The following is a 24,404-nucleotide window of genomic DNA, read 5'->3' as shown; positions in this document are numbered from 1 at the left end:
TCGTCCGTCGACCTGGATGAGCGCTCGGACGAGGCCAAATTCAATTTCGTTAACCCCTTAATAATTTAAACTAAACAATTTGTTTCTTGTACAAAAATGGTGGAGTTTTAAATTTGCCTAGATATTCTAAATATCTTCAAACAATTATTTATTCATAGGTTTTCTTATACTACCTCTATTCCATTATAGGTGAGGTGTATTTCCTTTTAGGCCGTCCCAATATAAGTGAGATATTTTCTTTCTTTTTTTAAAAAAATAAGCAATACCGTATATATATCTCTTCTGCTATATCATCTCTCATGCTTTTTATCTCTACTTTTCTTTTACTCCTAAAAACCTATGCCAAAAAAAATGCCTCACATGAAATGAGGCGACGGAGTATTTAATAGAGATAATTTTAGTTGGGTTGTGTACGATAATGACTTTTCATGCCGTCTCCATCTTGTAATATTGCAAGATAAAGTATAATGGAAACTTACGTGTTATATGTAGGGGTGTGCATTCGGGTTTCGGTTTGATTTTTCGCCCAAACTGAACCGAACCCGAAAAATCGAATTTAGGCTAAAATTGAAACCGAAAAACCGAAAACCGAACTTAAAAAACCGAACCAAACCGAAAAAACCAAAATTTCAAAACAAAACCGAAAAACCGAATAAAATAGTATATTTTAATATATCTAATTTATTTTATTTTATATATACTAATAGAATATAAATATATATAATATAAAATTAATATAATATATATAATATTTATTATGTAAAAATATATTAGAAGAATATATATTATATATATGATATAATATACTAAATTAATAGGATAAAAATATATAATAATATATTTAAAATATAATTCGGTTTTTCGGTTTTCGGTTTTTTTTTTCGCCCAAACCGAACCGAACCGAAAAACCGAAAAAACCGAACCGAATTTCAAAATTTCGGTTTGGTTCGGTTCGGATATTCGGTTTTCGGTTATTTTGCTCACCCCTAGTTATATGTGTTAAGGGTGAAAAATATTTACATCTAAACAGTTTAGTAGTCATTAAAGTAGGGGCATATTGGGGTGCCACCACCCGTTAAAATAACACCATACCACCATTCCTAGCCAATCATTTGTACACGTGGACGAATAATAAGCTGCCACGTGGCAAAAAAAAAAACTGAAAAAGACGCAGCAATTTGCTGGTCTTTATACAACAATATTTCTTGTCCAGCAATATCCGACACACTATACAGCAATCTATAGATTGTTGTGTAGTGTTTGTAATATTGCTGTATAGCGTTTATAATATTGCTGTATAAATGGTGTCACAGTGTCATTTTAAGAGGGGGTGTCATTTAAACACAAACCCATTAAAGTAGGTACATAGAAACATGTTTGCTACATCTCTACAATATAATTATATCCTAGAATAAATTATTTATCATCTCTGTTAATGATACAATATGTACATGTACGAATATTAATGTATGCTAGTATATATTCAGATTGAAATTAGGTTGTATCTTGGAAAAATGAAATTAAATGAGATTTCATTTAAATCACGATATACATTTGATCAAATTTTGGTAATTTTAATTTCATATGTTTTGAAAACGACTTAACTGCAGTATTTCATCTCAATTAATTCATTTAAGTACAAACAACATTATTTAATTAAAACAATAAAAGTGTAGAAAATATATTTATTTAATTGAAACATTGTCGTTTGTTTACAATAACCAGAAGACGTTATTATATATACAATGGAAAATTGAGAAAATTAAAGCGTTGTGATTTAATAGACGTTTTCAAAATTTATGATAATATCATAATTGACCAAGCTTATTGATTTATAGATTGAAAAAATAAGAAAAACATAAAAGAAGGAGACGAAAAAGAAATGGTTTTGCGTTAATCCCATATTCAGCCATTTTATAAACATTTATTTCATTTCGGTTTGTGAATTTTCTTCCGCTGCAGATTTGCTAAAAACTCGATTAATCATTATCAATAAGGACTTTAGTCAGTTAATAATACAGATAATTATTATGGGAATGGGACTCTTATGAGTTATGCACAAATGAGAAGCAAACACGTGTGCATCACATTTAAGTATATGGTCAATTAACTGTCTCACAAAACACCCAATCACATGGAAGGAGGTACCATCTGGTCCTGGATTATTCACGAATTAGTTTGGTCGATATAGAAATTTAATTCATATTATCTCCGTCCCTGAAAATTTGATACAGTTTACTATTTTAGTCTGTCCCTGAAAATTTGATACACTTCACTTTTATCATTTTTGGTAGTGGACCCCATATTCCACTAACTCATTCCTACTCACATTTTATTATAAAACTAATACTTTAAAAGTAGGACTCACATCCCACCAACTTTTTCAACTCATTTTTCAGTACATTTCTTAAAATCTGTGTCGGATCAAAGTGTAGCAAATTTTGGAGGACGGAGGTAGTATAATTTTAGACACGACGCAAATATGGAGTAGTACAAGACTAATAAATTTAGGCTATTTTCATTGTATTTGTGTTTTAATTGGGTGGGTTGATTCATTAAAATTTTGGATTGACATCGCATAACCTAATAAATAATGGAGTATTTTTATACTTTAGTTTTATCCTCTGGGTTCGTGTATATCTACTAAGATTTTGGACTGAGATCGAATAACCTATTACGAAGCAGATTATTATTTAAATTACTTTTATTCTTCGTAAAAAGTACTATGCTTTAATTTTATTCTATAGGCTCGTGTAAATTAGCTTTAGATTATGTAGATCGTATCATGCATGTTTGATCATGTAATTAGGTTTTAGTCGTGTAAATTAGGTTCCAATCGTTAACGCGTATTGCGATCATGTCGATAACGGATACATGTATGTATCACATTTAAGTATATGGTAAATTACTTGGCTCACAAAACACCCAATCAAATGGAAGGAGGTATGATCTGGTCCTGGATTATTCACGAGTTAGTTTGCTTGATATAGACATTCAATTCATATAATTTTAGACACGACACAAATATAGTATAAAACTAATAAATTTAGGCTATTTTTTTTATTAAATTTGTGTTTTTATTGGGTTGATCCATAAAATTTAGGCTCATTTCACTTTTACCATAAATGATAAGTAGACCCATCATTCCACCAACTTATTTAACTCACATTGTCGAAAGGTGTTCCGAATCCGCCTTCGGCGGAACCGATCAATCCTGTTCGACTGGACTTGCGAATTAAGGCTAAAAGTCTCCCAACGGGTGGTGGGATTTTAACTCGTGACCTCAAGGTCACCACAACTCTGCGCTTTCAACCGCCCTACAGTCCGTTGGTAGGTAAAACTAATTATGTACATACATTTAGCGATGATAATTTAGACAAGATACGTCATGAACATATACGATCTTATAAATTAGGGTAACTTTCTATTGGATTTGTGTTTTCATTGAGTTGGCCCATTAAGATTTTGAGTTGGGAATTGGGATTGAAAAACATATAACTCCAAAAAAAAAGTAAAATTATTATTTAAATTATTTTTATTCTTCTATTTTAGTTTCATTCTCTAGGTTACTGTACATCAATTTTAGTTCGTGTAAATTAGGTTTGAAAAGTAGGTTTTTTTGTGTAAATTAAGTACTGCTCATTATCATGTTAATACGTCGTGTTAGCTTATACTCCCTTCGTCCCGCTTTAGCAGTCATGTTGACTTTTCTACACTCCTTTTGTAAAAATGATAATAAATAGTTAAAGTGGAAAAATAATAAAGTAAAAAAGAGAATAATATAGAGAAGAGTTTTATCTACATTATTCTCTTTTTTACTTTATTATTTCTCCACTCTAACTATTTATTATCATTTTTATAAAACGAGTGCAGAAAAGTCAATGGGACTACTAAAGCGGGACAAAGGGAGTATATTATATTGTGTCAGTAATGAATAGGTCATGCACGAGTTTAAATGTACTCCCTCCGTCCCAAGGAAGATGACCTCTTCTTTGGACGACACAAGATTTTATGCAGTTTTATTTAGTATGTTTATGCACGAGTTTTATGCACAAGTTTTATTTAGTATGTCAGTAAATTAGGAAGATGAATAGGTCATGCACAAGGAGAGAGTATAGTAAGAGATAGGAATAAAGTAGAGATAAATGTGCTTCCATTTTAGGTAATGGATAATCTTGGTTAAGACAAACCAAAAAAAAAAGTGAATCATCTTCGATGGAGGAAGTAGTAGACTAGCTAGGTTCGTGTTCAGGTTGAAAAATATCTTAGCATGTGAGAGTTAGATTAAATCTTTCTCCCTTCATCCTAGTTAAGATGACCTCTTTTTTTTGCACGTATTTTGATAAAATGATAGTAAATAGATTAAATCTTACTCCCTTCATCCAATACACTAGACATTAATTTTTTCTCGGCTAGCAATACCCTCTATACATTGTTGTGTAGTGTTTATAATATTGCTGGATACGTGGTGGTATGGTGTTATTTTAAGAGGTGTTGTTATTTTAACACAAATATATAGGCATATAATCATTTGATTAACATAAATCAATTTACTACTCCCTCCGTCCCGTTTAAGATGACATGTTTTCCTTTTTAGTTTGTCCCAACTAAGATGACACATTTCCTTTTTGGTAACTTTCTCTCTCCAATTAATACATTCAACCACTTTTTCTCACTCCTATTAAAATATTCATCTTTCTTTATTTCTCTACTTTAAAACTTACACCCACCTTCTCTCTCTCCAATTAAACACTTTAACCAATAACTCCTAAAATCCCGTGCCGGCTCAGTAATGTGTCATCTTAGCCGGGACGGAGGGAGTATATGATTATAGTCACATAGTAGTACTATATGAGATTAGAAATAAGATCATTTTTAGCTATCAATTAAGTTATTTTAAACCGTTCATACAAAGTGTGTACGAACCAAATTAGTATAAATATTACTATTACCAAAAATTTTTTTAAAAAAACTCACATTCAAACATTCATAATTGGGCCCTTACACCTTTATGAGTCAGGCAAAGAAATGAGAGCCAATAAATTAGCAGCCCACGTCTTTTTTATTTCTTTATTCTTTACGTACATACATCTCACAAAATTACAAACAAATACTAGGACCAATAATTGGATAAAAAAAGGTAACATAAAACATATATCTCCCTTTGTTTTACCCAGTTTTCCCATGTACTCCAATATAAACGATACACACAAACACAAATATATATGTATGTGTAAATCAGTGTGTGTAACACACACAGTAGTCTAAACTTCAAGAGCAGCATTGTAGATGACCTCAAAGGCATGTTCAATACATGACTTCATTTTATTTTGGTCAATAAATCCTTTCTCTGCTGTCACTGCAATCCTCAATTTTCCCACATAACTTATCATTGTTACAGTTAGGCTCTGCAATCAAATAAATTAATAAACATATCAATAACTTGTACTCTTTTCGTCCATCGCCAATAGACTTGGTAGTGGACGACAAACATTTTAATACAAATTCGATAAAGTAGAAGAGAGATAGAGAGAAATAAAATGATTGTAGTATTTTTTTACTAATGAATGCAATCCAACTCAATAATTCAAAATAAAGACTTACCAAAAATAGAAAGAGTCTAATATTTGTGGAGAGGAAAAAATGAAAAAAGATAAGACTATTAGTTATAAACGAAAGAGTATAATGATTAAATTACATTTATATATAGAGAGAGGTGTGATTACCTGAGGTGGGCCCACAACTGCGAAGTAGAGTCCTTTACAGGGTTGATTGGCCAAAGCCATTTGTTCAACAGGTCCAATCAAATTCGAAATTGCCATGCTAGTGTTTTTCAATGTGGCGTGGATATGTCGAGCTGTTGCCTGTTACATAACATTAGACATATTTTACTATGAAAACATATAATATTCCAAATGGTTATGTTAGTAATCGCAAGTTGCTTGTACGTGTTAGCACCCGGTGCACGAACATGGGCTTTGGGAATTTACTCTACCATGAAAAGATAGAGACACTTGAACTAATAATCATCTTTCAGCCGACCATTTTATAGTTTGGACCTTGATAATATATGATAAACTTAATGCTACGTACCTTATGTGAGATCATCCGTAAATATCATTCACACTAACATTATATATTCTGATCATGATACCTAGAAAACATAGTGATATCACTATTCATTATTTGTAGAATTAATGATGTTAATAACAATTGTTTACATCCCAACTCAGACCGGTCAAGTACAAATTTAGGCATGACCTATTTCAAATTCGAGAATAAAACCCAATAATCACGAAGTCGTAAACAAAGCAAATCACAACAAATGAAGATGTATGTATTCGATGTGTTTAAATCATACCTCGTGACCTCTGACCATTGTGATAAAACTAAGAAGCTGGCCAGTTAGGTAAACTGCGCCAGAATTCTTATATCTCTTGATCATCCGATGAGCTTTCTTAACAAAATCGAGCGGATTTAGAAGCTCCGATTGAGTCAATTTAGGCAAAGGAACATGCAAGAACGCGAACCGGTTGCCCCATGGCACGTCGGAATTAGGTTTGATCATCTCATCGACTGATTTGTACCCTCCAATAGCCCTAGCGTTGAGCAAAACTAGGGCGGTTGTCTTTGATTTGCATGACTCTTCATCTGCTTTTTGCATGTATATTCGAGTTCCCAATGTTATTAAACCGGTTATGACGTCATTAATGGTCTGCCCATGTTCACAAAAATTAAGATATGTACATTAGGTTCATGAATATATTAATGAAAGTATGTGTGTCACTATTGATTTCTAAAGTTAAAGTTGAAATTGGTTGAAGTTGAGATGTGCTTGATTATTTAATTAGAAAACAATTGACATGTGAGAGTGTTTTAAAGATAGGTGGGGAAGTAGATATTTAGTGTATAGGAAGGAATTTAGAGACATGGTGGTTGGACGATGAAGCATTGACAAAGACATTTTCTTTTTTAAATAAATTGAGGTCATGAGTCACTATGGCCACATAATAACTATGGAACCATTACTATTTATCTTATTCTAATTTTAAATAGAGGCATGACATGGGTTTTAATAAAAAATAGTTAGTGTATTGTGAACGAATAAAATCATATTTTAAAAATAGTGTAAGTAATAATGGAAACTATATTGGGAGGACACAAAATGGTAGACATGATAAATATGATTAACTTTTGTATAATAAATAAATATGATTAACTTTTTATGTAATTAACCTATCAAATGACAAAAAATAAATCCTCAAGGAAAAAAAAGGCAATTTATTGGCATTCACGTATACTTGCATATAGACACACACGTAATTCATTTATGTAGCATCATAGCATGGGAAGAGTATATATATAGAAATCTCTTTTTTTTCAAATGGAAACATACTAATTAGCTAGTTATTTCCCAAAATAATGTTGGGGGTCTTGCTTCTCTTTTTTTTTTAGAATAGTGGAGTATTTGAAAATGTCGAGCTAGGTATTTAGTATTAACTTAATTAATTGTACAAGACATAAATTGACACAATTAAATGATAAGTTGGGACACTAATTAAGTCAATAAATCCAAAATAAAGAAAGGGATGTTTATATATGGTTCTAGAGATTATTACCACATTGAGCTTGCTCTTGATTTGCCCGAGCTGATCAATAGACAACGTCGTTGTCGTCATCACGATCGGCCGAAATTCCACACCATCCGCGCCCGATCTAATCGGTGATTTATCGTCCTTCATCAAGGTGCTCTTGAAGAGGCTCCACCCGAAGTCGTAAGCCGTGTGACCAAGTCCGGTGAAAAACCTAGGAATCTGCTGCAGCCAGACCTTGCGGTGGGTTCCAGGATCCGTTCTCGAGTGCCGGGATGGGAACGTAAGCGGCACTGATGGGTCATCAGCGCGTTGGAGGCACGAGAGGAGGGCTCCCATCAAGGAGTAGCCATCGCCCAACGAGTGATGGAGCTTGAAAATGTAATTGCCAGCTGCATTCTTTGTAGGATATCTGAGTATGTGAATTTCCCACAACGGTCGATGATTTGGTAGTTGTTCCATTGCTATTTTGGACATGTAGTCGTTGAAACATTCATCGTAGTAGTCCACCGACATTTCACTAGGGAAAGTGGGGACAATGAGGTGGTCTTCAAGGTTCACCTCTACCCTTTTCCATTTCCTCACCCCCTTTTTGTCGGTAACCTAATCGAGCCATGAAATTGACGAGCAAAGCAACAGTGTAAAAATAGTTATGTTAGAAATTTGGGCTTCCACATGACTAATTTAACGGGTATGGCTATCTTGTGGTTGCCCAATTGAAGTGATCTATTGAAGATTAAAGTTTGGGCTAAAGTGTATTTATTTGTTATGGAAATAAGTGTAGATACCATTTTGTGATTTTCTATTTGATGAGGGACCGAATAGAAAATAAAGGGGTTTATATTTTATATAAATAAAAACTAGGGTTATGGTCCCAGACGTCAGAAGAACATTCGATATCGATGTATTCTCTCGGCAGACTATTGCGATTGTTTGGAAGATCCATAGCTGCTACAAAGCAATTTCGCCGTTCAATTCGTTATAGATCAAGATAAGCTTCTGCTTTATAGTTTATGCTTCTTCTCCGTCATTCTCGGTTAATCATCATAGAGAGCTTTATATAATTGTTCACTCAATTATTCCAACAAGTTTATCATATAAACAACGACAAGAGAGTACTGAAATTAATGTACAAACAAAGTAGTAGTAAGAAAACACCATTTTTTTTGTTATTAGCCTAATCAAGCCATAGAAATTACGAGCAAAATAACAATATGGTAACCGTTCACAACAACAACGACGATAAAGAGTAACAAAATTGTTAGGGAGATTCAATATACTGAACAAAAACAGAACGGATAATCTGAAAGTCGTGATGAAATCACTTTCAGATCAAATCAATTTCGGTGATTCTACCAAAATATTTGATCGGATACAATTCAGAGAAAAATCAGAACTTTCTTATGTTGATATCTGAGAAAAAGAATATACGAACCAAACAAGAATCGATCAGTATTTAACAAGATGAACAGACACATCTGTTAATTTCATAACCGAAATTAACTGTTTTTTTTAAGTTTCCGAAATTGCAAACTAGACCTTTGACTTTCAGAAATTACATTTTCGGATGAATTTCTTACACAGCAACTTCGTTGGAAATAAAAAATTTCCAAGCTGACCTCAGCCAGGGGCTCTGCCCCTTGGACCCCACTACCCGGGGGCGCTACCCCCGGACCCCCGTCCATCTGTCAGGGGCTTCGTCCCTAACTACATAATGAATTCAAATAAGCGTGCATTCCGCACCTCCAGACTTATATGATGTCTCATTATGATAATACTGATCAATCAAGTTAATCCAATTACACTAAAATATCCAACAAAAATCAACGTACGAACAAAGTATCAACATGGAAACACCTTTTTTTTGTTAATAAACTTGTTGGTTATCATAGTTGTGTATTAACTAATGAACTTGATGCGGTATAAATGCCCGAGCCATCAAAATGGTAAGTAGAGAGTCATACCGAAACTTGGTAAGTAGAGAGTCATACTGAAACAACAACTAAATTACTCCCTCCGTCCCGGATAATTTGGGTCACACTTTGACCGGGCACGGGTTTTAAGAATTGTAATAAAAAGTGGGTTGAAAAAGTTAGTGGAATGTGGGTCCTACCTTTATATATTAGTTTTATAATAAAATGTGAGTAGAAATGAGTTAGTGGATTATGGGGTCCACTACCAAAAATGGTAAAAGTGAAGTGGGACAAATTATGTGGGACGGACCAAAATGGAAAACTGGGACGAATTATCCGGGACGGAGGGAGTAACATACATGCAAAAATACATGTGCTATAGTTGCTATAGACGAAAAATAACAGACATGCACCAAAAAACAAAAGTAAAAGGACAATAGCGTTATTCGTCAACCTCAACCATCAGAGACAGAATGATTTCACAATCTACATGAGGGTAAGGATATTCATACCATAATCGAGGAGAAACGTGGGTTTATAGGCAAGAAAAGATCTTTGATAAGAGACAGAGCCATATTATCATCAACATTAATGTGATCTTCAGTTTCCAAAACTGCTAATATTGTGGTTGATATCGCAGAGCTTCTCAAGTATTGTGCACTTGGACTCATAGGCTCCAAAACTTCTTCTTCACCCTCCATAATCTTCAACTCTCTCTCCCTCTCTCACACACACACTAAAGATTGATAATGTATGTTAAGTAATCTAATTAAGTATGGTATGATACATGTAGCATATTAACTTGAATGGTTGAGATGATGATATATATATAGAGAACACTAATTAATTTGCATGGGGAAAATCTATGCTATATTATAGTACTCCCCTCGTCCCAAATGACACACTTATTTATTTCCGATAATACATTTTTATTTTTGATAAATTTCTTTCTCCAATTTATATACTCAACCACTTTTAATTCTCACTCCATTTAATACTTGCACTCACTCTTTCTGTCTCAAATTAAACATATTATCTAACAATTCCTAAAATCAAAAAATATGTCTATCTCCTACGTTGTTAATTTTGAGTGGTTGATACATTGCATCAAATGATGTCCTTTGTGAGTTGATATATTAGAATTGACTAAACTTATTGATTTATAGATTAAAAAATAAGATAATTATAAAAGAAGGAGAAGAAAATGAAATGGTTGTGCGTTGCTCCCATATTCAGCCATTTTAAAAACATTTATTAAAAACTCATTTGTGAATTTTCTTCCGTTGCAGATTTGCTAAAAAACTCGATTATTCATTTATATATAAAAAAAAGGACTTTAATCAATTAATATAGAATAAATATGTATGCAAAAAGGCTAGCATACAAATATTATGGGAAAGGGGCTGTTATGAGTTATGTACAAATGAAAAGCAAACACGTGTGCATCACATTTAAATGGTCAATTAATTGTCTCACAAAACACCCAATCAAATGGAAGGAGGTATGGTAGGATCTGGTCCTGGGTGACTGGTTCACATTATTCTCGAGTTAGATAGCTCGATATAGTCATTCAATTCATATAAAACTAATAAATTTAGGCTTTTTGAATTAAATTTTGTTTTAATTGGGTGGGTTGATCCATTAAAATTTAGGATTGATATTGTATAACCTATTAAAATTTTATTTTTATACTTTAGTTTTATCCACTGGGTTCGTGTATATCTAGTAGTAAGATTTTGGACTGAGATTAGATAACCTATTATGAAGTAGGACTATTATTTAAATTATTTTTACTCTTTGAAAAAAAATATACTTTAATTTGATTCTATAGGCTCGTGTAAATTAGCTTTAGATTATGTAGATCATGTTTAAAAAGCATGCATGTTTGATCGTGTAACTAGGTTTTAGTAGTGTAAATTAGGTTCCAATTGTTATCGTGTTGTGATCGTGTCGATAACAGATACATGTTGTATATGAGTTTGAATATGACATGTTGTGTTCTTTTTCAATTTGAGAATTTTCTTAGCATATAAATTTGGATTAAGTCATTATTCGATGATAATCTAAGCACAAAAATCATTCTCAGCGTTATGAAAAGTATTTTACAGCCATAACGCCTAATTAATGGGGATGCATATGCTCCACCCGCCCGTTGAAGGCATAAATTTGCTAATTACTCCCTCCGTTTGTGAATAGGAGTCTCGTTTTTCCATTTTAGTCCGTTCGTGAATAGGAGTCCCGATTCATAATTACCATAAATTGTACTAAGACCCCACATTCCACTAACTCATTCCACTCACATATCATTTAGAACCAATATATACAAGTGTGACTCATATTCCACTAACTTTTTTCCACTCACATTTCTTAACATTTCTTAAACCTCATGCCGGAAGGAAATGAGACTCCTATTCGCGGACGGAAGGAGTACAAAACTACCGTTATTAATCATAATGACTGCATAAATTTTCATGTATTAATTTCTTAACTTTTATTAAAATAAAGTTATTACTAAACATAGTTGTGTGTGAGTTGGCCAAGTGATAAAATGGGTCAAGTTCAAGTCTACCGTAGCGTGACCTTTAAAATTATAGTACTCATTTATGTTGTTGAATTTTAGAGAAATTAGCAAGCAACAGTGAAAAATAAGATCTCTCGCATATGTTTGGATTGACAAAAGAAGTTGATATACATTTACTTTTATAACATAAATGAAATGCAACTCGGTTCATAAGACTTTTTCTATTTGAACTAATGAGTTCATGACTTAATAATCTAAAAGACTAGTTACAACTTTTTTCTTCAAAGTAAGGGATTCAAGGGATTCGAGATTTCAAATAATCTAAAGGGCCCTTTAGCTAATGTGTATCTCATTATCAACAAAATAAAGTGGAAGAGTCACTATGTGAAATTTATTAGATCTATTTATGGAAAACAACCTAAGTGGAGTGTGGATAGTAAATGATCACCTACATAGCTAAATCCAATATAGATTGATATCTCGTGGATGCCATAAAATATTGGTGGCATTTATAATTCATTTATACAACTTTTGTTTGAGGCGGATGAATGAGCATAATTAAATTGGAAACTTTTAAAACGGCCAAGGTTACGGATTAAAAAAAGTAAATAAATATTAGGATCATCTAAATCGAGAAAATAAAAAAAGTATGCAACATACATATAAATTTCATTTCAAGAAACTATATATAGTTACTCGTGATTGAATTAATTAATCAAAAAATCAGTGTCCCTGTATATATCTCATTAAATTTAATTCCACATCCCGCTATTAAAACAGAAACTTTTAAGCTAAACAAAAAAAAAAGTCGTAACTCGTAATTACCATTAAACTATTAAGCATCATGACCAAACTTTCTACATATTGAATTTAAAAATAATTTTGGAAAATTTCCGATCTAAAAATGTATTGCTGAAGTAGAAAAAAATTGATAGGCATATATATTTTCAAAATGTTACTCGAAAATAAATTAATAAAATGTGGAAATTGATAAATTTTGATAAAGTAAGAGAGACAATAATATAGAGAAGAATCTTATCTACATTATTGTCTTTTTTACTTTACCATTTCTCGACTTTAACTATTTTTTATCATTTTTACAAAAAGAGAGCAGAAAAGTCAATGGGACTGTTAAAGCGGGACGGAAGGAGTATATACTAATAGAATATATATATATATGTATATAATATAAAATTAATAGAATATATATAATACATATTATACAAAATATATATATTTAAAGAATATATATAATATTATATTTAAAATATAATTCGGTTTTTCGGTTATTTTTTTTGCCCGAACCGAACTGAATTTCAAAATTTCGGTTTGGTTCAGTTCGAATATTTGGTTTTCGGTTTTTTTCCTCACCCCTACACTATAGATGTCACCTTTTCATTTATGGAAAAAGTTTTTTCTCATATTAATATAAATATTATATATTCTATCTCCACTTAACATATAAAACAATACTTCCTAAAATTCTGTGTCATCCCACAAGTGTAATATCTTTTGTGAGACATAAGGAGTACTTATTTATTGTTGAATTTTAGAGAAATTAGCCAGCAACGGTGGAAAAATAAATCTCTAACATATGTTTGGAATTACAAAAGAAGTTTGATATACATTTACTTTTAAATTTTGTCGACGCCAACAAAGAGTACTACGTAAGAAACTGAATATAAATTTAATTAGATGTAGACAATATAATTATTTCCATAGCTGTTGATATGTGAATTATACATTTAATTTCATGTGTCACACATGTAAAAAGACATTGGCACATTGTTATAGCCATTAATAGTTCGTGTAAATTAGTAAAAAAAATTTATTAAATCAAACAGTAGAGGAGATGGCTGATTTGAGAATTGTATCAAAGGCATTTTGAAGACAAGACTTGAATTTGGGAGAATCAATGAGCCCATTTTCTGTTCCCAAAGCTATCCTCAGCTTTCCCATGTAGCTCACCATTGTTATAGTAAGATTCTGCAATATATTCATAAATATAATTAAAAACAATACCATACATCTATATTTCGTAGACAGAGAAAAATTGATATTAATTTATACTATACAGGTTAATTGCCTATAAAATAATCGAGAAATTTTCAAACTTCGTGATTTGTCATTTAAATTACGAAAAGTGTGTGATAAATCATACTTATAGGCAATTAATCATAATTCACTGAATATTGAGTTCATTGCAGCTAATTTATGGATTATATTAGTGCAATTTCGTTATACATTAAGTGCAAGTTCATAATTTTATATTTATTTTTTAAATAAATAAATATAAAACTAGAGAGAGAGAGAGAGAGAGACCTGAGGGACACCAACAACCATGAAATACAAGCCTTTAACTGGATGATTAGACAAAGCCATTCTTTCAACAGGGCCCATAATGTTTGATACTGTCATGCTTGTGTTCTTTAAAGTGCTATGAATATATTTTGCTGTTACCTGCCAAAAAAAACAAATTTTGATAACTTTTTAATAACAATTACAAATTAACAATATAAAAAATAAAATAAAAACCTTAATTATGAAATATTTTTATCAAACCTAAGTAGCACTAGCAAACTAATTAACTAACAATAAAAAAACAGACTTATTACCACATTTAATTTTAAAAAAAATAATCATACCTCAGGGCCTCTCAATTTCCTCAATGCATCGAGTAATTTCCCGGTCAAAACTAAAGCTGCGGAATTCTTTTTCCTCCTAATCAACTTGTTGGCTTTGAGCACGAAATTGAGCGGGTCGGCCGACATTTTCGGGAGAGGGACGTGGAGGAAGGCAAATCGGTTGCCCCATGTTGATTCGTCATCGTCGGGTTCGACCATCTCGGATATGGTTTTGTAGGTGCGGATGTTCCTCGTGTTGAGTAGAACCAACGCAGTTGATTTTGCATCGGTGAGGTCTTGCTTCATTGCCTGCATGTAGAGTCTAATCCCCAAAAAAACCACTCCGCACACCACATCGTTTATACTCTGCATAACAACACGTGTCATGTATTTCAATCTCGTATTTTATTTCATCATTCTGACTTAATGTTGTCATGATCTTGTACCAATTAGTCAAAATATGGCACTAGGTGTATTCATTGATCACTACCCTTTCACTATATAGAAATTAAAGATTATAATTATTATTTTTTAAATTGATCTCATATATAATACAGTATAGTTGAAAATTTAATGTTTGGGAGTGACTACTCACGGTATTAATTATTGACTGTTTAAATGAATAGTAGTATTAAATACTACTCCTTCCGTCCACCATTAGGAGTCCCAGTCAATTTTGAGCACTCATTTTATAAAAATAATAATAAATAGTTAAAGTGGAGAAATGGTAAAGTAAGAGAGAGAATAATGTTAAGAAAACTCTTCTCAACATTATTCTCTCTCTTACTTCACAATTTCTCCACTTCAACTATTTTTTATCATTTTTACAAAAAGAGTGCGCAAAATTGACCGGAACTCCTAATGGCGGACAGAGGGAGTACAATATACTCCATGGCGCGAAATTAATTACCGTCACACAAAATTTAACTAAAAAATATCGAATAAATTCTGCATTGAAAGCTAGCTGTATGCTCAAATTGAAATAATAAATGGGAAAAATTAGGTAATAACGCGTTCGTTGTAAATCCATAACTAATAATGCAAGTTATTTTAATTCTAATACCTTAAAAATTATTTATAGTAATATTAATATTTAATTTACTTAAAAATTTCATGCTTAATTTGTTCATATTCTCTAAGTATCACTTCAAATAAAAAATATAATAAAAAATTTAATTTTGATTTTTATATAATTTTAAAATTAATACTAACCATAACAAAGTAATATACAAAGTTCGATTTATCCATGAGACCATGATATATATATATAGAGAGAGCATTCAAAACTAAGTGAAATTAAGTACTCCCTCTGTCCCACGTTACTTGAGTCATTTCTTTTTTGTATTCGTTTTGAAAAAATAATAATAAATAGTTAAAGTGGAGAGAAAGAAAAGTAAGAGAAATAATAATGTAGAGAAGAGTCTAACTATAGTATTCTCTTTTTTACTTTATTTTTTCGGAAGTACTAGTATAGGCTTGTTTTTAAGTTTCGGAAATGCATATCTAACCTTGAAGGTTGAATTGATAAAAAAATGCATTGAAGTAAGTAAATTGCAACATAAATAGTGACAATCTAAGTAGCAAAAAATATCAACAAAGTACAAAAGAATAGCACGAAAACTCACCACATGAAGACTGGCCTTGATTTGCCTGATTTGATCAAGGGAGAAGGTCAAGGTGGTAATCGTGATCGGCCGAAACTCGACCCCTTCCTCACCGGACCTCACCGGAGATTTGTGATCCTCGAGCACGCTACTCTTCAACAAACTCCACCCAAAATCCACAACAGTATTGACAATTCCAGAGAAATTCTTAGAAATTCTCTGGCAAAAGCTATGATCATCGCCATTTATTCGACCGGTCGGGATCATGCTAGGGAGCGTTAGTGGGATTCGAGGATCGTCGGCTCGTTCCATGCAGGAGAGAAGAGCCCCCATTAGAGAGAAGCCATCACCAAGGGAATGGTGAAGTTTGAAGATCACATTTCCCATTGCATTTTTGGTGGGGTATTGGAAGACATGGACTTCCCATAATGGCCTACTAAGGGGGAACTCTTCTAGTGATATTCTAGACAAGTAATCTTTCAGGCAATCATCGTAGAATTCCGGTGTTTTTCCTTCGGGAAATTTTGGGAAAAGTAAGTGGTCTTCGAGCTTCACATCGACCTTTTTCCAGTGCTTCTTTCCGTTTCTGTCTTTGACCTATTTTGACCCAGTCAATTTGTTAGTGTTCAAGATATAATAATATCACAAAAAATTTGTGTGGGATCTAAGTGTCTTAGGTGTTATGCACTATTTAATTTAAGATCGTTATATATTGGACAAAGGTCTTTATAATATTATACTCCCTTTGTCTATGATCAAAAGTCTTAATATTTTGCTATTTTTGAGTAAATTACTATAAAAATGTGACTCGGGTTAGATTCAATTATTTCATTTGCTACATAATCAATTAATTTATTAAAACTCGTGTAAAAGTCAAATAAGACTTTTAACCATCGACATATGGGTTATATATTGATCTGATAGATACTATATGTTATTAAGAAATATGTTATACAGAGTACAATTATAAGATCAGTATTCATGTGAGATTTATATGTTCGCAATATCTATGAATATATTATTATATTGATATTATAGAATAATAAGTTGAAGAAGGTCGATGAGATGCAGCTCAATTCATAAGACTTTTTTCTTTGAACTAATGAATTCAAGGTTTAATGATCTAAAGGGCTAGCTTACGACTTTTTTTTTCAGATAATGGATTCATGATTTCAAATAATCTATGTGTATCTCATAATAATACTAATAAGTTGAATAACGTCGATGAGACGCAACTCAATTCATAAGACTTTCTTTAGAACTAATGAAGTCAAGGTTTAATAATCTAAAGGGCTAGCTTACGACTTTTTTCTTCGAAGTAATGGATTCAAGATTTCAAATAATCTAAATGGCTAGCTAGTGTGTATCTCGTATAATAAGTGTAAGAACGTCGATGAGACACAACTCAATTCATAAGACTTTTCTTTGAACTAATGAATTCAAGATTTAATAATCTAAAGGGCCAGCTTACGGCTTTTTCTTCGAAGTAATGGTTTCAAGATTTCAAATAATCGGAAGGGCTAGCTTGTGTATAATATTAAGTTGGAAAACGTAAATAAAAGCTCAATTCATAAGACTTTTTTCTTTGAACTAATGAATTCATGATTTAATAATCTAGAAGACTAGTCACGACTTTTTTCTTCAAAGTAAGGAATTCAAGATTTCAAATAAAGTTGAATAGTCACTATGTGAAATTTATTAGCTGCATTTATGGAAAACTAGTTATGTGGAGTGCCATGGTAAATGTTCACCTACCTAGCTAAATCCAATATATTTTGATATCTCGTGGATGCCATTAAATATAGGTTGCATTAATAATTCATTTACCCTTTTTTTGTTAGGCGGATGAATGAGCACAATTAAATTGGAAACTTTTAGAAAGGCCAAAGGTTACGGATTAAAAAAAATTAAAGGATCATCTAAATCGAGAAAAAAAAGTAAGCAACATACACATTAATATTATTTCAAGAACAATATATAGTTACTCGTGATTGAATTAATTAATCAAAAAATACTATTAAAACAGAAACTTTTAAGCTAAACACTAAAAAAGTCTTAATCACCATTAAACTAGTAAGCATAATGACCAGACTTTCCACGTATCGAATCTAAAAATAATTTTGGAAAATCTCCGATCTAAAAAATGTATCACTGCATACATACAGGGCGGACGTAGAAAAAAATTGATAGAGATGTATATTTTCAAACTGATACTCGAAAATAAATTAATAAAATGATTCACATTGATAAATGTTTTTCCAAAATATTATAAATAAATTTTAATTAAATTTAATGATTTTATAAAAGAAAAAAAATATATATAAAAATATACAAATTCTATAGCTACCAACTATTATCACAATCCAAAAAGAATAAAAACCAACACAACAATAGAAGCACACTAAAGAGCAACACAAACCAAACAAACGGTACAACGACACACAACGAGGCCAGGCCCGCTTTCGTACTTGATCACCAGAAGTGCCAAATAGAGAAAGAGAGAGAAATATATTTAATTATTTTGGAAAATCTCCTGTCTAATTCTATACATTCATATGATTTTTCTCGTAAACGCAAAAATGCTCAAAACCAGAAACTGCCTAAAACGATCACAACAAAACCAATACAACAACAATACACACATAAAAATAAGCCGCGAACAAACATGACAACAACACACAACAATGTCAATCCCGCCATCGTAAAAAGAGAGGTAGAGAGAAAGTACCATGAGAGAAGAGAATCTAGGGTTGATGGGAAGAAACACATCTTTGAGCAAAGACAAAGAGTTGGAATTATCAATTGGGATCTCTGATTCAAGAACACCAATCACACTCACTGAAATCACTGAGCTTGTGAAGTATTGCCCAGTTGGGCTCACTGGTTCAGAATATTCCTCCATAAAAAAAAAAATTATTTTCTATAAAAAAAAATCAACTTTTTTTTTCTTGTTTGTTGCCCAATGAAAACTCAACTAGAGTATAATTTCAGATATTTGTTTATAAGGTTGATATAAATAGGCTGAATTCATCTCAATTATTTATATACCAATGGGGAGAAAGAGTGGGTGCCTTTTTATTTATTGCAGACGGTTCGGAAAATTTATTTAAATCATTAGTGCATATGACAATGAGACCAGTGAATATTAATTGCCTTCTTGTTCTTGTGTATTAATTTAGAAACCAACAATATACATATATGTATGTATCATGTATGTGCATTAATTTGGAAAGTTAATTGCCTCTTGTGTTTGGAAGTTGAGATCGTATATAAAGGTGTAAAGGTATGAAATAAAATCATACATTTTTTTAAAAAAAATTAAGCGTTATAAGTAGATTAATTTATAGCACAAATATGAACATTAAAATTTTTAAATTATTATGGTCGAATACTAATTGCATCTGTTAAATTAATATGAATCGAATGATCATATGTAATAATTATTCAGCATTGTGTTGCTATAATAAGTTGAAAGTCGATGAGACGCAACTCAATTCAGTGTGAACGTCGATGAATCGAATGATCATATGTAATAATTATTCAACATTGTGTTGTATCACTTTTATCTCGTCCTCGGCCTTGGGTGCAATGTGGAGCTTGTGGTTGTCTTCTTCCTCGTTGTCACTTATCGCTATGCTCGACTCCTGTTTTGGCTTGTTCCTTGTTGGTGAGTTGTTATTCTTTGTTTATTTATTGTTGATGTTGGTTTAACGACTATTGTATATGAATATTTGGAGTAGTATTTTTATTCTTTATCAAAAAAATACATTGATAGTACCTTATTTTTCATTTAAACGTACCTAACTAGGATCATAACTTTCTAGTTCATTAACAATAATCAATGGTATAAATACAAAACGCTTTCACTTTGATATGTATTCTATATGTTTTCGTATGTAAAAGGGGCTTTAATTTTATATTTTTGTATGGTAGTTGAGAAAAATTTATAATAGTGAAGCCAACTCACCTAATATTGGGTACCATTGATATGTAACTGTGAGCTGTGATTTGCGGTGAAAGGAACCAAATATTTATGAAGTGTGGTTCCCACTTTTTATAACTATTAATTACTTGCATCGGTCAAACGCGACGACTTACTGTATAAATTAATCTCACATTGTTTTTATAATTAAAAAAAAAGTAGTAAATTTTATGAACAAGAGTACTATTTAATTTAATCACCCAAATTTCTATCCGAATATTTGAAGAAAATGATGAAAACAAAATGAAATAGAAGCGGGGAATTTAAATTATTCAATTATATACAAAGGACGTCAAAGTCAAATTATTTTAAATCAGATTGACCCTTTATTATGAAATGCACGAGAATATTTATGCAATATTTATTGTATATGTAGATAATGGTAACGAGTTCTAAAATTTGAAATATATGTAGTAATAATTTTACAAAATACGTACATAGAGATAAATGTATTGCTTGAAACAACTATATTTTCATGCTAGAATATTATCTTTATAAAATTTAATCATAATTTTCATGTGACATTTGGTGACATTCAATAGTCGGAAAATGATATGGGACACATTTTTTTGTTGAATTTGGATTGGTGTCTACTTTAATTGACACTAGTATATACACTTCGAGATATATATCTAATGGAAAACTATAAATTTAGTTACACAACTCTAGTTGTAAATAATACCAATACTAGTTAAACATAATTAAATAAATCAATTACCATTATAAAATATATGTAAACAACAACAAAATAAACAATATATAGCCAACATTTCTTGCTAAAGAATTTGAAGATTTGAACCAATACGACGTGCATTATTGCTAGAACATCAATACACATGTATTTTTGGCATAAGCTTTTTTACTTTTGTTCATTTATTAGTCATTTTTTTGGCAGAATCCAAATAATAGAAAGTCGAATAATGCCATATAGTTAGCTAGATGCAATAATAGTAATAGCATGCTCTTTCCTTTAATGCCTAACCATAGCCGTCACAGGTACAAATCACAATGCAGAAGGTACAACAGGCAGAAGCTTAGTTCGTTTACATATGAATAAAATATATTTAATTTATAAATTGCAATACTTGTAAGAAAAAAAAATTAATGTTAAAGATGTCTAGTTTGGTCAGCTGCCGACATAACTAAAAAGGTTAATATAAACATGGTACTTAAAAAAATACTGATTTAACTATATATTGGAGTGGAAATTAGCCCAAGAAAGACTCAAAATAATTTCTCCTTTATTTTTTTTATCTAGGACATTTTTTTTATAAGAGAATAATCAAATAGCTAGTTCAAGAATAAAAAGCTAGGACTAGTGCATTTTAATTCATGTAGGAGCTTTCACTTTTATAATGAATTAAATGCTTCAATGATTAGTTAGTTTTGGAATTTTGATCTAATTAATTGGCATAATTATGTTCCAACATATATTTGTGTCCTAATCTGATCATTATCTCTTTAAACAAATTTGGACAATGTTAACCATAAAAAACCCATGTGTGTGTTTTTTATTAAATGACTACTAAAAGAAAATGTGAAATGGAATATAATTGATGTATCAACCTCTTGTTGCTTACATTTAATAGTTTTATTTTCTTTTATTTTTTCTTTCTGTGTATAGTGCTACATTTATGTTATTACACTGACCACATAATTTAATTTTTCACTTTCACCGACAAATATAAATAAATCAAAAGCAGTTGGGTTCCATAAATACATTATACATTCCGGTACAATACTTTGTTTTATACACAAATTAGGTCACACTTGTCTGCAGAGAATTATTAAGAGAGTAAAGAACCTCCCATTACATTTTATCACCCATTTATGCATCAATAGGTGTCAATATTAGTATTTATAATCTTAAATATACATTAATATATATTTTCAATAACATCATAAACATATACTCCCTCCATCAGCAAATAAGAGTCATGTTTTTCCATTTTAGTCCATCCGCGAATAAAAGTTCCGGTTCACTTTTACCATAAATGATAATAGTATCTCACATTCCGCTCACATTTCATTTAAAACTAATATATATACATGGGACTCATATTCCACTAACTTTTTTCCATCCATATTTTTTTACATTTCTTAAAATTCGTGCCGCCAAGAAATAAGACTCCTAATGGCGGACGGATAGAGTATTTGACATTTACCAATACCAGTGAAATACTATACTACTACTAAATATATATTCAAACACAAGAGTTTGTGTGTGGTAATAAAAATGGTTGTTGTTAGGAGTAAAAAATAATGTGTTTCGGGTAAAAAATGATATTTATTGATTGTTGCAAGTGATAATTATTCTTATTAAAAGTTATTTTAATAAATAAAATGTAAGTTGAATAAGTCAGTAGAATGTGAGATCTAATACCAAAAATACTAAAAGTAATGAGAAAGTTATATGTGTACGGATAGAAAAAGTAAATATGAGAGAGTAGTCCATTATTTTTATGACAGTAATTAAAGTTAAATGTTTAAATTACGTAATAACAAGAAAAGAGTATGTTACATCAACGACAAAATAAAACCCAAATTGGAGGAGAAAGTTGTGCAACATCCACGAAGATCGCACCAATGAACAAGATCGACACGAAAACACACCAAACCAACAACGCTCGAGCACGAGAAACAACAAGACCACAATATTCATCTTCCTTTCCAAACTTGACATTATAAATTACAAATTAAGTTAATAATTACTACCAATAAATAACCTTTTTTCGGTTTATTCATCTTCCTTTCCAAACTTGACATTATAAACTACAAATTACGTTAATAATTACTACCAATTATTAACCTTATCGTACTATATTGTTTTTGCTTTGGATAGATGGTAGAGCATTATTACTACCCATACCAACCGTGGCATTAGTATGTTTTTGTCTAATCATAAATGTATACATATATGGCTTTTATTCACTATAACTATCATGAGACTGATTTTTTCAATTATTTAACTGTGATAGTTGGGGGCTTTAATGTTTATAGGTAAATAAATATACTCCCTCGGTTCCATTAGAAATGAAACGTTTTCATTTCTAGTTTGTCCCATTAAAGTTTTCTAAAATGGAAACATTTCTATCTCTACTTTTTCATCTCTCTTACTTTACTCTCTTCATTAACTCACAAAACAACTCTATATAAAAACTTGTGTCGATTTCCAAATGTTGCATATTTAATGGGACGGAGGGAGTATAATATTAGGTGAATTCATTAAGTGCGTGATATTATTGTCTCTGTTAATATATTTTCAGTAATTAGGTTATAAATATTTATGACTAATATATAGCACGCGTTATTGCAGGCTTTTCTATTTAAGTTAGTTGACTCACGTCAATATAGTTGACTTACTTTATTCAACCTTAAAAATCACTAAATCATAGGAGTACGAAAAAATTAACTATAATCATACAATTAAATGTAATCAAATTGTAAAAATCCTCATTAAATTGATAAATTCTATATTCATAATTGTACTTATAAATTAAATAAATCATCACATCCACAATTCCATTCAGACTTCCATTACCTAAACCATAATACTAACCAATGGTTTAAAAATCGGATCGGCCGGTGAACCGGTGAGGCTACTGGTTCACGGTTCAACCGATCCGACCGGTTCAATCACTGGTCGAACCGTTTTACCTTGCAAATATAAAATTATATATGCTCTTACAAAATATATTAAATTTAGTGAGTAATATATTACATTTAATATTAACATATACAAAAACATATATTAAACATTTTAAGTAAATTAAATATTAAGAGTATTTAAAGTAAGTGAATGGTAAAATTTAAATATTTATTAAATATATAAATTTTTAATTAATGTAGCCAAAAAAGTACATATTTTACATATAATAAATAGATAAAATTCATATTATCTCAAAACATTTATATGGTGAAATAATATTATAGACAATATATAAAACTAAATATCAATTTTTAGTTAATTTGGATAAATATATACTATAATAGTATTATTAGTTATTACATAAAATTAAACTTGAATTATTAGTAAATATGGAGTAATAAACTATATTAATAATATATACTCCATATTACATCAATAAAAATAAAATTTAGTGGCTTATAATTAAAATTAAATAAACTAAAAATTATTTTAAAGTATAAAACTAAACACAAATTATTA

The 24,404-nt window shown here is 30.9% G+C and overlaps 2 protein-coding genes across 3 annotated transcripts; both read right to left on the bottom strand.

Moving 5' to 3' along the window:
• Window positions 1-5,016: 5,016 nt before the first annotated feature.
• LOC125188543 (wax ester synthase/diacylglycerol acyltransferase 4-like) lies at window positions 5,017-10,276 on the bottom strand. Of its 2 annotated transcripts, XM_089058251.1 has the most exons (6): window positions 10,018-10,276; window positions 7,620-8,195; window positions 6,362-6,715; window positions 5,727-5,864; window positions 5,605-5,620; window positions 5,017-5,408 (listed from the first exon to the last, which is right to left on the bottom strand). In XM_089058251.1, the coding sequence occupies exons 1-6, from the start codon at window positions 10,204-10,206 to the stop codon at window positions 5,335-5,337; spliced, it is 1,347 nt and encodes a 448-aa protein (XP_088914377.1). In that variant the 5' UTR covers window positions 10,207-10,276; the 3' UTR covers window positions 5,017-5,334. The 2 variants fall into 2 exon arrangements, with proteins under 2 accessions (XP_088914377.1, XP_047941429.1); XM_048085472.2 differs by lacking the exon at window positions 5,605-5,620.
• A 3,448-nt stretch (window positions 10,277-13,724) lies between these two features.
• Window positions 13,725-19,268, bottom strand: LOC125187115 (wax ester synthase/diacylglycerol acyltransferase 4-like). The gene is made up of 5 exons (XM_048083636.2): window positions 18,983-19,268; window positions 16,276-16,851; window positions 14,672-15,016; window positions 14,349-14,486; window positions 13,725-14,012 (listed from the first exon to the last, which is right to left on the bottom strand). Exons 1-5 carry the CDS (start codon window positions 19,154-19,156, stop codon window positions 13,863-13,865), a joined length of 1,383 nt encoding a protein of 460 aa, XP_047939593.1. The 5' UTR covers window positions 19,157-19,268; the 3' UTR covers window positions 13,725-13,862.
• Between the last annotated feature and the right edge of the window lie 5,136 nt (window positions 19,269-24,404).

The sequence above is a fragment of the Salvia hispanica genome, chromosome 5 (genome assembly GCF_029641045.1).
Source record: "Salvia hispanica isolate PSC_SH4W2 chromosome 5, Shi_PSC_v1, whole genome shotgun sequence".
Taxonomy (NCBI): Eukaryota; Viridiplantae; Streptophyta; class Magnoliopsida; order Lamiales; family Lamiaceae; genus Salvia; species Salvia hispanica.
This window is presented reverse-complemented; position numbering and strand designations above follow the sequence as displayed.